The sequence below is a fragment of the Gordionus sp. m RMFG-2023 genome, chromosome 5 (assembly GCF_954871325.1).
Source record: "Gordionus sp. m RMFG-2023 chromosome 5, tfGorSpeb1-WG-v2, whole genome shotgun sequence".
In the NCBI taxonomy this organism is placed as follows: domain Eukaryota; kingdom Metazoa; phylum Nematomorpha; class Gordioida; order Chordodea; family Parachordodidae; genus Gordionus; species Gordionus sp. m RMFG-2023.
Window position 1 is genome coordinate 6,741,244 of NC_088779.1, and position 15,954 is coordinate 6,757,197.

General features: G+C 28.0%; 1 protein-coding gene across 2 annotated transcripts; it reads left to right on the top strand.

Moving 5' to 3' along the window:
- The first annotated feature begins 565 nt into the window (after positions 1-565).
- On the top strand, positions 566-15,912 carry LOC135929685 (cyclin-T1-like). Of its 2 annotated transcripts, none has more exons than XM_065466380.1 (10): positions 566-755; positions 862-943; positions 1,092-1,284; positions 1,668-1,867; positions 6,461-6,533; positions 6,886-6,956; positions 7,552-7,651; positions 8,095-8,572; positions 8,678-8,910; positions 15,282-15,912. In XM_065466380.1, exons 1-10 carry the CDS (start codon positions 601-603, stop codon positions 15,521-15,523), a joined length of 1,827 nt encoding a protein of 608 aa, XP_065322452.1. In that variant the 5' UTR covers positions 566-600; the 3' UTR covers positions 15,524-15,912. The 2 variants fall into 2 exon arrangements, with proteins under 2 accessions (XP_065322452.1, XP_065322450.1); XM_065466378.1 differs by having other exon boundaries at positions 8,678-8,946; positions 15,282-15,420.
- Positions 15,913-15,954: the final 42 nt, after the last annotated feature.

Sequence of the window (15,954 nt, forward strand, 5' to 3'; positions counted from 1 at the left end):
GATTTCTTTTATATTTATTTTTATGTCCTATTAAAGAACTGTATCAAGCTATATAAAAAAATTTAATATTTCTTGAGATATTTGAAAATAAATGAGGTACATTTTGTCAAAAATGTATTTCGTTCTTTAAATGCCAATATCTCAGCGGGTAAGCAGTGTTAGGTAAAATTTTATTTTTTTATTAGTTATAGTTCCTACCATTATGCAGAATTTAAGAAAGGGGATCGTGTTGAGAATCGACTTTTTTTTTTGTCGATTTGATATGGAAATCACCATATATATATATATATTATAACCATATCTAATTATGGAATATAATAATGTATAATGTATAAATAGCATGCTATAACCCCATATTAATAAACTTTAATACTACATACTTGTTTAACTTTAAATACATTCCACCCAATTAAAAAAATTTAAGTTAGAGATCCCTTGAATTGGTTATGATTATTATCAGAACGATACTATAGTTAATAAAAAACTTTATATGTTATCCTCGCTTTTTATACAAATTATTATAATAATAAATTTTTAATATTAATATATAAGTAACAAAAATATATTTAATTTTTATTTAGTTTGCTTTTTACTACAAACATGGCGGCCAAACTGCCAGATGAAAGATGGTATTTCACCAAAGAGGAACTAAATAAAACACCATCAATTATAGCCGGTTTATCTTATGAAAAAGAACTAATGTATAGGCAACAATGCGCTAATGTGATTCAAGATATGGGTCAAAAATTATCAGTGTATGATAATTATATATAAATATAATTAGGCTTTAATAATTTATATTAAAAGCATAAAATTATATTTAACTTCCAATCTAATATGCGGTTAAATATGTTTTTATAGGAATCAATTGTGCATTAGTACTGCAATAGTGTACATGCATCGATTCTATATGCTGCATTCATTTACACTCTTCTCAAGACATGTAATAAAATTTTAAACTTTTATATATAGTATATTTTATAATAATTATCATTATTTAAAAATTTGCTAAGAAGTGAATCTTAAATTAAACAGGCAGATATACCTTGATTAATATGAATAAATTTGGTATTTATTTTTTTTAAAAAAAGTGTATAGCTGCTTGTTCTTTGTTCCTTGCAGCCAAAGTTGAAGAACAATTTAGAAAAGTTGATCATGTTGTGAAAGTTTTATATGCCTGTCAATTTAAAGAGAAAACTCAACCTATTGATGTTAATTGTGATCTCTATCAAAATTTGGCCACTGAGCTGATTACCAATGAAAGCATTATGTTGCAAACATTAGGTTTACTATGCATGTGATTAATATTAAATACAATATGTTATTAATATAAATTAAAGTGCAAATTTAATATAAAATAATAGTGAAGTTACATTATTTTATTAGAAGCTTTATAATATGAATAATATATTTTATATGCCATCTATTTCTTTCAATAGTTAATATTTTCATTGATTAAACAAAATTTAAGTTTTTACATTTATTTTAATTTTAATCTCAGGATTATAATATAATGACTTGAAATTTATATAATATTGTTTGAAATTTAATTGATTTAATCTTTATTACAATATAATAGAACTAATTAATGTGATATTATTTATAGAAGGTTCAATAATAGGCCTAATTATATCATAAATTGTAATAATTTTATTTTTCCACTTAAGGTTTTGATATAACAATTGATCATCCCCATTCTCATGTGGTAAAATGTTGCCAATTAATAAGAGCGCCCAAAGATTTAGCTCAAGTAAGCTACATAATGGCCACCAACAGTTTACACCTAACTTTATTATGCCTGCAATATAAACCATCAGTTGTAGCATGTGTTTGCATTTACATTGCTTGCAAATGGTCGAACTGGGAGGTAAATTACACTTTAATTTTATCTTTGGGTCCAGAAGGGGCCATTTTTTTTCTTTATTTCCTTTAAGATACCACTTTGATTATCATAATTTTTCATATGATTTTGTGCTAGGTGAAAATCTGATTGGTCTCCAATATTAGTTTTTTTTTGCCCGAGCCTTGCTTAAAGACTTATTTATAGTAAATGCAATTTTTTCTATTGGTATGGTATATAATGCTATGCACCTTATTCCTCACAAGTGTTAATATTTGAAATATACATAGCAACATTTTTCAAATTTTATAATAGCATTTTCATTGTTTGGCTTTATACTTATGAATTATACGTACTCATTGGCTTTATTTTTATAAATAATGACATTGAATATTGCACCACTTGAACAAGTTATGTTTTTTATAAATGAGGTCTAACCCAATTTCTTAATTTAGTTCCTAACCTATGTATGGCTTAAATTTTAAATTAAATCCAATTATGAATCCATTGCCACTATTATTTCTAATAACCCAAACTGTTAAAAAATAGTGTCACCTACCATATATTTAATATATTTCTTAACTGATTTACCTTTTCATTCTTAAATCATTTTAAAAAAAATTTAACAATCAATTTTAATAGAAAAGTATGAATAACTATTTTTAAATCATTTATTTTATATATTGCTATTTAATGGTGTTCGACCTTCCTACATGGTAGAATTTGTTCTTTCTATAATTTTACAGAAGAAATGAATCTTGGCATTGGCTCAATGATGTCTTTTAAGGAAATTATATTTTAGTTGATAAATACATGTTATTTATAAAATAGTATGTGCAATAATAATATAAACCCTAAATCATTTAAAAAAAATTTAACAATCAATTTTAATAGAAAAGTATGAATAACTATTTTTAAATCATTTATTTTATATATTGCTATTTAATGGTGTCGTTCTTCCTACATGGTAGAATTTGTTCTTTCTATAATTTTACAGAAGAAATGAATCTTGGCATTGGCTCAATGATGTCTTTTAAGGAAATTATATTTTGTTGATAAATACATGTTATTTATAAAATAGTATGTGCAATAATAATATAAACCCTACAGAGTAGTGATGTTAACTTTTGAAACATAAATAGTTACAGTTACTAGATACATTTTTACAAAAGTAACTAGTTATTAGTTACAGTTATTTTCAAAAGTAACTAGTTACTTACTTTATACATCCTTCATATGCACATTATTTATTTATTGAATGCATTTATTTAATATAAAAAAAATTAGGATAAACAAAGTATAATTAGTTATTTAAAATAATATACATTTTATTTATATAAAAAAATATCGCAATATTGAATATTTACATCGAATATAAAAATATATATTTGCATTGAAAAAGAAACATTTATTTTTCATAAAAATTAGAATCTAATAAATGTTTATTTGCTTTTAACAACAAATTAATTTCAAAGTTATTATCTAGGAGACGTGCTCCTTTATCTCCAAAAATGAGCTTACCTAGACTGAATAAGCGCTCTACGGGAGCACTTGATGCTAGAACAACATTATATTTAATAAAGAGTAATTTTAATTTTGGAAAATTGTTATATAAAGAAAAAGTGTTGTTATTAGATTTGATAAAGTTTTCTATAAGTTCATTATCCAGAATATTTTGGCGCTTTAGGTCAAAAAATACAACTACATCTAGTGATGTTGGTTTTGAGCATGATTCATTTGTCTGGGATTTACTTTAAGGTATTAAGTTATTTAAATTTAAAATTTCCTCCTTTTTTGCTTTATTCATTTCTTGCCTAATCCAAGGCCAGTCAGTTTTAAATAAAGGGTGAAGAATTGCAGCAATGATGTTGTCATTATCATAAAGATTATTAAACCTATAACATGATATTATTAATTTATAAATAATTATTTGATTTTAGTTACCTTTTTTCAATACTAGCTAATATAGTATCCTTTAGAGGTTGACAATATTTTAATCCCTGCACATCTGCCATACATATAAGTATTTGTTATTGTTGGGAACAATCAGACATTTTCACAAAATTTTAAATTAATAAATTTAATTTAAAAAATAAATTTAATTTAAAATTAATTTATCACAACATATTAATAATAAAATTAATTATTTGAATATATCTTTAAAAGTAACTAGTTACTTTTGGCAGTTACATTTCAAAATTTTTAACTAGTTGCAGTTACTAATTATAATTTTAAAAATATAACTAGTTACAATTATTTTTTAGCCAAAATAACTAGTTTTAACATCACTACTACAGAGGTACCATTTGCATGGCCCGACTTAAATTTTTTTAGAAAATTCGGCCTGGCCCAGATTTTTATTTAAAAAATATATTGACCCAGCCCATGGTTTACATATTTGTGCCCAGACTGGATTTTTTTAAAAAATATATTACATTTTTTTTGATTTTATAGCTAATAATGGCGATTTAAAATACATGGCCAGCCCCGGTATTTTTGTAAAAAAATATATCATAGCTCTTTTATTTAAAATACAAATTTTTAGGCCTGGCCCGGTCAAGGATATTCACATAAATTTAACATACGTGTATCTGGGCTTAGGGTTGGGCTTGCAGGTCTCTGATAATAATAAAATAAGCTAGGTGAATTATTTATAAGTTTTAGTGATCAAATTTTTACAATACACTTCTCTATAATTCTAAAAGTTTACTTGCAAAAATATTTAAACAGTTTTTTAAAGATTAAAATAGAACTGATATTATAATTTAAAAAAAAATAAATTAGAAAAGAACTTATGTATTACTTTTTTAAAATATTTTTTTGAGCCATACCCAGGGTTACCAGACGTCCTCTTTTGAGATGTCTAAAAATATGTCCTGGTATCTAGTTTAATTTGTCTTCTTTTTAAAAATTAATTTTTTTTATCATGTTAATATTATTTATTTAAATTTTTTTAATTTTTAGACAAAAAAATTTTATTCTCCTTATACTTTTATTTACACTTTATATAAAATATAACTCTTAAGTCTTAATCGTTTCTAGTATCTAACAAAAACTCAGATAAATATATAAAATGGGTAAAAAATCCAATTGCAATGAAAGACAATTTATTAAATGTATATATAGACATTGCTTTAAATATTTAGATCTCTGGAACGTCTAGAAGAATTGGAATGCTTCCAATAGATGGAAATTAAATATGCTCCCAGGTGTGGTCATATTGAGAAAAGTATAGATTTTTTGAAAAATTAAAATTCTTCAATTTCACCAAAAATTGGTCAAATATTTTTCTAATATTTCAATCCTTTAGTGAACTAATAATTATAGCAAGTTTCATTTTTTTTTCTACCAGCTTATAATTATAGCCTTGAATGAAATTTTTATTTAATCAATACACAGTGGACAAATGAGAGGATAGATCTGGGTAGAATTTATAAATGCAAGCACACAATACAATTTTATGTGTTTTTTAGGCCATAGAGAAAAGGTCAAAAAATATCTGCAAGTGAAAAAATATGATATATATTAATATTATGAATTTAATTCGATTTTAATTAATGTTATTTTCTAAAATGCAATAAATAAAATGAATTCTTAAAAATCAAATAAATTATTTTATTTCATTATAATGCCTAATATGTCTTCTATTTATCATAGACCTACATGGTCTGGGCCATATTTTAATTTTTTTAAATATACTCGGGCCCGCCTGAAATTTTTTTTAAAAAAATAGGCCAGGTCGTATATTTTAAAACCAAATATTTGAAATCGCCATTATTGGCTATAAAAATCACAAATGAATATAATATAGATTAATCCAAGCTGGGCCTGATATTTTTTTTTAATTAAAAAGCCGGGCCTGGGCGAAAATAATTTACTTTACCTTTAAAAAAAATTTAAGCTTGAGCCTGGCTTGATTTCCTTTAAATTTTAGACATCACTTGACGACCTTAGGCAGGGCTTTGGGCAAGCTAACTTTCCCAAAAAATTCTCTCTATAATCTGAACACTTTTTTGGTACCCAGTTGTAAATATCATTTTATATAATCTTTTTAAATTATAAAATGATTTTTGTTATTTATTAAGACACTTTCCCATGAGGGTCCATTATTAATGCATTAAGATCCCATACATATTAAATTTTTATGAACATTTAAGTTTATTAAAAAAAATATTCTAAATCTTTATTTTATTTTTTATTTCTTAGCTGCTCTCACCTAAATATCCATTTCACCCCCCTTTAAGTCACATTTCTCTATATTAAAAAAAAGAAAAGAAAAAAATTAAAGACACTTTCTGAAAAGAAAGACTTATAGATCTGAACACTAAATGCAGTTGAGGTCTTATAGAGGCTTAGGCTTATTATTATAAAGATCTCCTGCATTTTATAATTTAAAAAAAAAATAAAGTACTAATCTTATCTATCAAATTAAGTCTATAAGTTAAAATCTTTAAAAAAATTTCAAAGAAATTTTTATTATATTATTGAGGGAGGATAATATTGGGTGATGTACGTGGTATAAAAAAAATGTAAAGAACCGAAAAGAGATGGCGGAAGGATATTATTTTAAAAACAGAAAATTTAACAAAATTTTTTTTGTTAATAATTCAATGGAATTAGATCCCTCGCTCCACAGAGGGCAAGGAATGGTTCTGGTACATAGACAAAGACGTTACCTTACTTATTATACAAAGTAAATATTTAATTTTTTTTAAAGATGGCCGATAATAGGAATAATAAATGATATATAGAGAATATCAATCAATATGGAATTTTTGTTTAATAATATTATCAGCCAACATTTAAATTAGTAATATGGTGCTTTATTAGTAGAATTCTGATGAAATTTTTTTTTATTGAATTCATAATATCTTTCCCTGCCTTTCTTTAACAATGAAACATAGAAAGGTTAAATTAAATTTGCATGCCCTAATCCTAGCTTGTCATTGCAATAAATAAGCTATATTTTTTTATATATCCATGCTTTATACTTAAAATGCCATTAGGTCGAATTCATTTTATTTTTAAAATATCATAATTTTAAGCTGCGATGGAGGAGTTCATGAATATATACGCGAAAAGTCCTCATAAGCTGAAGATGAAATTATTCAAAAAGGTAGGCCTAGGCTCATATCTAGTGTTGTTAATTCGCTTGGTCATAAAATTTACGACCCAATTTGATGGGCAGGCCTGCTCTGAGCACATACCCTGCACAAAACCCCATTTTATTTTTAGTTGTTTTTTGTTGAATTTAGGAAAGTATGTATAGGGTCTATTCATTAGAACAATCAATCTAAAAACCTAAACTAATTCACTTGGAATAATAATTCCAATCAAAATATAATAAAATATACCTTTTATTTGGCACCATATTAATATTTTGAGTATAATATTCCTGACCCCCCTCCCAACCCCTAGATTAGCCTGCGAAAAAACGCTTGTCCTAATGAATAGATCATTTTATTAGCTCTCCATTGATATATATTGAACATATATACTTACCTGAGTTTCAATTAAAAATATATAGGTTTTTGCTCATGGTCTGTGCCTGGTCATGCTCAGAGATGGTTTAGTCGATTTTTAGCCCCAGGTCTGGGTTTTATGCAGCCAACCAATTAGCAACACTACTCATATCACATTTTAAATTATTATTTTTTAGATATTAAAATGCCAATCTAAATAATTGTTTTTAAAATATACAAAATTAAAAGGATGAATCGACTGAGAAGAAATCTAAAACTGATCTAGTTGAAGAAGATATTCACAATCCCACTATGAAAAACAAGATAAATGATGCCGCCATGTTTAAAAGTTTGAAAAAAGATAAATAATATATATATTTTAATAAATACATAAATTATTTTTATTTGCAAAACTGTTTTCTCATTATCAACGTAAGAGAGATTGATTTTTTTTGTATATAAATTACATATATTAAACTTTAAAATTATTTGTTCTAACAATGACATATTACTAAAACATTTTTAGATGGCCAGACCCTAATCTGACCTGTAAAAAGTGGTAACCTAAAAAAAATAATTTTGAGTCAGACCGACTTTTTAAACCAAACTTGGTATATAAAAAAATTTAAAAATAGATAAATAGGGTTGTCCTGCCAAAAATAATTACAATCATAGATTATATAAGCCTTCATTCAATAAGAGTCTGGACAGGTCCAGTCCATCTTAAAGTTGGGTCAAACAAACTTATATATAATTATTTTTATATATCATATTAACATTTTTTAAAAAAAGTTTTGGCACGTGAGACCCTCAGTGCCCATGATGATTCTAACCTATTCTCTGCTAGCCTTAGCCTAGAAGAAGGAGAAATATCATCTGCATTCGAGTTCAACATAACGTGCAAATCCAAAAACGAATTAGCTTTACCCGCTAAGTCCATCAATACAATTTTGGAACAAACCAAAAATAGCTCATTACTCAACTTGTCTAATCAAAATAACGTGCCAATTCCTAAACACCCGGACACCAATAGCGGCAATACCAGTTCCACAGCAGTCGATTTGCTGGGCCAAACTCTCAACGATATACAGAACCATATGCTTTTTGGTCAACAAAATGGCCCTTCATCAAAATCATCAAATAAATCCCAGCATAACCATGAAATGGAAAGTAAGAAGAAATCGAATTACTCATCAGATGAGGCCATAAACACTGGTCGGCATTCATCCTCCCAAAACAAATCTCACAAACATTGTAGAGAGAAGCACAAGTATTAATTTTATTAAATGATTTAAATTAACTTAAACAATATTTTATCATTTGTTAGAATTAATCGTTTTTGTGCTACTATATCTATCCTTTTATCACTTAAAAGGCATCACCATAACCATTCCAGACCTCACGACAATCTGAAAGAATCAGACCTGGACGATAAAGGTGAAGGAGCCTCTTTAGATACTTGCAAATACTGTGATCACTATCGCGATAAAAAGGCCAAAAAAATGCGGAAAAATTCTAGCAGTGACCCCGATAGCAAAAAGGACGTAAAAGAAAATGAAACACATAGTGCAGTAACAAAACACGAGAAAGAAGATCACATTGCACGTGGTAATCATTATGATAGCATATCCGTGTGAATCTATGGTATATATTAAGAGCATATTCTGTGTGAATCTATGGTATATATTGAGACAACTATTGAACCTGTTTACCTTACTCTGTTCTTAATATCTTAAATGCTTGAACTAATCCGGACCTTATATGAACTATTATTTTTGGGAATAGATATAGTTTTAAAGTAAGGCCTGGCACGTTAATTTATTTTGTACAAATTTCGGCCATCTTGTTTTTAATTACTATATCTAATTTTTTCCCGATGTCCATTAAGGCTCTTACATCCCATGGCTATCTATTCCTAAAACAAGCGTTTTATAAATAAGTTGTGTTTGGTATCTATATTAGATCATATAAATAAATTATTTAATTTTATGAGTCTATAGTTTTGCTAGATAAAATATTAGATGAAAAACAAAAGGACCTTGATGAGTTGTGTGATAACCATGGGCTTATACGTTTTAACTCCCAAGAACGTAAATTTATTAAAGAGTATTATTGACTGTTTTTTCTCAGAAGACTTTATATTTTGGCTAATATCTTTTTTATTATAACTATTGATATGATTTTCAATTTTTGAATATTGATTAACATGTACTCTCTAAATATAAATTTATAAATTAAATTAAAATTTATTTTATAAAAATCAACTTTATTTTTAACTGATAATCTAAAACATCAAATTATTAAGGTAGATTTTTTAAATAAGAAATTGACAAATATTTAATGAGCAGTAAATATCTTTTTACTTTATTTTTTTTTATTTTTGTAAATTTTTTTATTATTTTGTTTTACTTATTTTATTAATATAAAATAAAAATAAATAATTATTTTCTAAGTTTATTGATCAAAATAAAATAAGAAAAAATCAAATTAAGATTAAATAAAATATAAATTTTACCATAATAAAATGTATATTTTTAATTTGGATGTTACAATTCAATTTAAAAAAAATATATAAAAAGGAGGTTGAACAAGTAATGAGAAAATTAAAATAAATATTAAAATATAAAAAAGCATCATATCTGACAACCCAAGCTCAACTAATATAATGAATTACCCAAAAATAATTAAAACCATTTTAAAAAAATTATTACAAAATAAACAAATATTGATTTTACTTTTAAATGTTTTTTTAAATTAAAGCTTGAGATTTTAGAGAAAGATATCCTTTTGCTGTTAATACATAATAGGCATTTCGCCTTTAAGTTGACTTTATCATCTGTATCATCTATAAGCTTGAAATATTTTTTATATGGTGGAAATGGAAATTCGGTTTCTTCTTCTATGATCTCTAAATCCATAATATCTAAAACTATTTTTTATTATATATCTATAAAATGTATATTAATATGACTTACAAGATTTTTCAAAAAATTTTCAATATAAAAAGGAAAAACTGATGTTTAATGTTTAAAATGATTAGATGATAAATCAATATAAAACTCGGCTCAACATTTAATAATGAATTAATTTAAATAAGATAAAATAAATATTATTAATATTTAAAAAATAATATAATTTATATATTAAATTTAAAGGAGTGGTGGAGCGGCACTCTTCCGCTCCAGCCTTAAAAGGAGCTACTCCCGCTCCTCATATGTAGCGCCGCTCCTTAACAACTCTGTTGATATTCATAATTAAAATATTTTATTATATAAATCTAGATAAAAGATTAATAAGTAGGTACCTCTATTTGGACATACAGCTGAAATTTTATATGTCGAAACACTCGTTAATGTAACGTTGTCAATTATAAATCTTTTTGATAATTCGTTTATTCTTAATATATGATCTGCAATTATTCTTGTTAAATATTTAATATATAATAGTTCCGTGATACATATAAAAACATCAAACATTATCTGTTAATCCTATCATCCCATTTGACCATTCATCATATCATTTGCACATAAAATTGTTATCTATATCCATCCATTTAATCATTCATTTTATACATTGACCATTCATCATCCATTTGTTCCCTACATCTATCCATTTGACCATTCATATCTATTTGTTCTCTACTATCCATTTGACCATTCATTATCCATTTGTATCATTCTCATTGTATCATTCCTCTTTCAATTGACCATTCCATCTTACCCCATTTCAACCTTCCCAATCACATTTCATTTGCCACATCAACCACCTAATTACTTTCTTATATCATTGCCTCTTGCCACTTGCAACTTTCTCTATCATATTTCATTTGTATCATTCTCATTACTCATCATCCATTTACCAATTGACAATCTTCATCCATCTAACAATTTGCCCATCTTGCCCCATTTTCACTATCCCCACTCACATTTCATTTGATCATTACATTTTGCCCCATTTCACCAATCCATCTCATTTGTCCTTTTGATTCACCCCCATCCATCTGACATTAGAATATATCTCTAATTTTTAAAAAATTTCACTAATTTTTTTTTATCTTTCCTTTCTTTTTACCTCTTTTTTTTATCTTTTCTTTTTTAATTTTTTCTTCTTTTTTTTTAAACAATACAACATTTTTGCAATACCAATATCAATTATTTTATACATATTGCCTTCAAAAACTATACATAAATATATAATCATTTAACTGCTACATTCATTCTAAAAAAATATTTAAAAACATCATATTCTAATCGCCACCTAGTGTTGTTAAACGGCTCATTTTGAGCCGATTTTTAAGAACGGTTAACTCAATTTAGCCTAAGCCTTGAGATTTTGCTAATAGATGTCCTAACTTAAGTTCCTTCTGCAAGCCAAATCTTCAGGCTTGAGTTATATTATTCTCGATAACATATTGAGTATGCCTTTTCAAAAAATCGGCTCAAAACGAGCCATTTAACAACACTATTACCACCATATAAATTGTTTAAGAATATATATATTTTTTCAATCACTCATTAATATTAAATTATTTATGCAAGCATACATTCCTTCCATTTTCCCTCATTACCATCAACATCTATATAAGACAATTACTAACAAAAATTACAAAAAGAATAATCGAACAAATATCAATACAATTAATTTTCATCAATAATTCAAATTACATTAATTTCAATTAAAAATAAATCAAAATTACATTTAAATCATCGAAATCTACATTTATTAAAATTAATACCTAATAAAAGTAGTACAATTTTGTTAAATATATCATAGTTCCGCGATACATATTAAAACATCAAACATTATTGATTGATTGACTTAACTCCCAATCTTCACGTTCCCCCTTTATTAATCTCATCATTATCATTAAACAAAGATAAAACATCATGACTAATTCATCCAACTCCATATGCCCATTCCAATCAGCTTCCATATATTCCTTTCATTTGTTCATACTTCATACCATACCAAATAACCATCTGATCCAGCCATCTGCCAATACCTCTCTAAACTATTCATTTCTTTTTTTTAAATTTAATTTTTTGCTATTACCTTTCGGTGGTATTTCAAAAGGCAATGTCGGAAGTATTTGCTAGAATCCAAGGGGTATTTTATTATTTAGACGATGTGCTGATAGTGGGCAGAACAAAGGAAGAGCATAAAAGGTGAGGACAGTTTTAGCAAGAATTTTGGAGAAGGGTTAAGAGCAAATGTAAAGAAAAGTATATTCGGAGTGCAGGAAAGAATATTTAGGGCATAATATAAGAGAATATGAGATTGGGCCTATTAATAAGAATATTGATAGTATAATTAAGATGCGGGTCCGAAGAATAAGTTGGAATTGCAGTCATTCCTAGGAATGATTAATTATCACCATCGGTTTATAGAAGATTTTGCAGGTATGGCAGTGCCATTGTATGAGTTACTCAAGAAGAATAGTAAATTTGAATAGGCGGATAGAAAGGACAGGAGTTTTCAGGATTTGAAACGAGAAATTGGTAAGAGTTCTATATTGGTGAGTTTTAATGAAGAGTATGAGGTAGTGTTAACAGCGGCTGCTTCTAGTGAGAGGGTTGGAGGGGGATTGTTACATATAATGGAGTGGAGGGAACGGCCGATATTGTATTTTTCAAGAGCTCTAAGTAAAGCGGAAAGGAATTATTCAGTCATCGAGAAAAAGGCATGCTAAAAGTGGAATTAGTAAAATGTAGGGAATATTTGTAGGTAGAAGTTTTGTAGATTACACTGATCATAAGCCGTTGGTGGGGTTAATTAAGAAGGACAACAAGGAATTGTTGTTATCGGAACTAATGCAGCAATGGTTGTTATTAGTTGGTTCATTTAACATGGAATTAAAGTATAGGAAAGGGAAGGAGAATTGTATGCCTGATGTTATGTCTAGACTATGTGTGGGGGAACAAATGGAAGAGGGAGACTGTAGACAGGAAAGGATAAATGTAATAGGGGTAAAGAGAGCGAAAGATTTTGTGAAGTGGGGTGAGTTAGTCGAGGCAACGAAGCAGGACATCGAATTAGGTAGAGTGATAAGCAGTTTAAAAGGGAGAAAGTGAATGGGATATAAGAGATAAAAGGTTTGAGCTGTTGAAGGAAGAGTTGTGGATGGGAATGTAACACGAGGATATCGGATGGTAATACCAGAGTCTTTGAGGGAGTTGGTGTTGGAAATGTTTCATGCAGGTCATCAGGGGGTGAGTAAGGTAAGATGAAGAAAAATGCGAGGGAGTACATATGGTGGCCAAGTATTAATGCAGATATTGTAGGGATAGTGCAGAAGTGTGAAACTTGTAATGAGTGGAAGGCTGTGCCGTTTATAGGTGGGAAAAAGCGCAGAGGGCTGGTGAGAGGGCACATGTGGATTTTTTTGAGTTGGATAGGAAATTTTATTTTTTAATATGCGTATAGCAAATGGATAGATTTCCATAATGTGACGGAGTTGACGACTAAAATAGTTATTAAAGATTTTTGTGGAAGTTATGGGATAATTGAAACGTTTCTGATGGAGGTCCTGCTTTTCAAGGTAAGAGTTTCAAAGAGTTTTGTGATAGGGAATAAGGCATATAATGTCGCCGTCAAATTATCCTAGGTCTAATGCACAGGCGAAACGTATGGTGGAAATAGTGAAGGGCTGGTTGAAAAAGGATAAATATGGAAATGTCGTAATACTCGTTAATGTAACTTTGTTAATTATAAATCTTCTTGATGAATCGTTTATTCGTAATATATGATTGCAATTATAATCTTGTTAAATATATAATAGTTCCGCGATACAAACATCAAACATTATTCATTGATTATTTGAGGCTATTATCAATTATTTACAAACTTTAACCAAATCTAGGAATATAGTTCGACCTAGAGACCAACCTATATGCAGGGTTGGGCAAATTTTAGAATAAATGTACTAAATTAAATACAAATACACTTTAAAAAAATCGAATTTTTTTTACACTTATATATTATATTATTGCTCATGCTATCTATTATATCTTTGTATTTCTGATCGATTTCATTTGTATCGATCACCGGTGAATCATTTTCGAGGCTAAAGTATCTTGATCTCCCACCGGTGTATCAAATCAGTATCGACCAGATATCCCACCTGAGTATTCCCAACACGGAGTTAAAATCGACAGATATCCCAATCCTGATCTCCCACTGGTATCAATCCCGCTGGATCTCCCATTGGAGTATCGTTATTAAGTCCATTGTAACTTGGTAGACATTGAGCTTGAACGGCCCCCGAGGTCACCATAATCCTAGCGCTGGGCAAGAAATCGTTATCATCTGACCCACGAGTTCAGCTGGCCGTCTTTTTTGGTTTATTGGACAAGTAATCTAGCACCCGGTTGTCCAAGCCTGTCGGTGTCCGGGGTGGCATTTCTCAGCTCAGAAATTTATCATATCATATGTCTAAAGCCATACTTCATCGAAGAAAAACCCGAAATTTTTTAGTTCCTTACCAGGATTGAACCTGCGTCCTTCTGTTTCCAAGCATACATCTAACCCATTAGGCCACCCCGGCTAAAAAAAATCGAATAAAATACATTTTTATATAAAAAAAACAAAAATAATTATTATTAAAATCTGGTAACCAAATGTCTACAATAAGTGAACCTAAAGACCTCCAATAAAATCTTCGCCAGATATGAAGGCTAAATTTTAAGAATCTTATTTTTTTGGTAAGATTTATCTAACATCTTAGATTGACTTTGTGGAAGGCACATTATATGGTTTGAGTAGTAAATGTCACAGTCTATGTTCAAACCGCTCCATATACCTGTTCTGAATATCAGAACTTTTTTTAAAATTTTTTCGGTTTGTGGATCGTTAATTTCCACTAGGCCCTAGAGAATCTTTGTCATATATTTACCATTACAATCAAATAATAGGTGTAAATATGATATTATATACTCGCCATTACAACGAAATTATATTATCTTTATTTATTTTAATTCTAGATAACGGTCTTTTCCTCGATCAACCATTACCCCCTTCATCCTCTCCTACCCTCGCCTTTTTGGAGGAACAGAAGGCTAGACTGGAAATAAACCTCAAAAAATTAAAACCACCCTTATTACCTCTATCCCCTTTGCCGTCTCCTTCAAGTGAACCATCTCCTTCCCAAGTTACGAATCCCGGTATCGTTGCTAAAGATGTCTACCTTTCATCTACATTCGTTAATAATAATAATTTTTTTTGATATAATATCGTCATCTTGTATTCGATCGTTGCATTATCCTTCGAGAGTCATGTTTGTTTACGAGTATCAAATAACTTATAAGCACGTATTTACCCAGTTTTTGTGATATAATAATTTTTTCCCATTTTTAATCATGTTTTAAATTAATAACGAATATAAAAGAATTTCGCGCCCACTCAGTCTTGAGTGTACTAAGGAATCGAATCCCATTTCCCAGGGATTTTCTGTAAAATTCGAGCATACTAAACCATATGACATATTTATATTTTTTATACATATCCTCTTTATATAAGAGAGGGAAAAAAATTATTACCTCAAATATATAAAAAACACATTGTAAATATTTAAATTTAAAAAAATATATAATTTGTATGTATATAAAGTGACTTTATTATAGTATTTTGTATGTATTAAATTTTATAAATAATGTG

Excerpts from the sequence above, each read along its gene's own strand:
- LOC135929685 (XM_065466380.1), top strand. The coding sequence starts at position 601 with ATGGCGGCCAAACTGCCAGATGAAAGATGGTATTTCACCAAAGAGGAA. Across the intron at positions 8,573-8,677 it reads CATTGTAGAGAGAAGCACAA|GCATCACCATAACCATTCCA; the intron begins GTATTAATTTTA and ends ATCACTTAAAAG. Across the intron at positions 8,911-15,281 it reads AGAAGATCACATTGCACGTG|ATAACGGTCTTTTCCTCGAT; the intron begins GTAATCATTATG and ends TTTTAATTCTAG.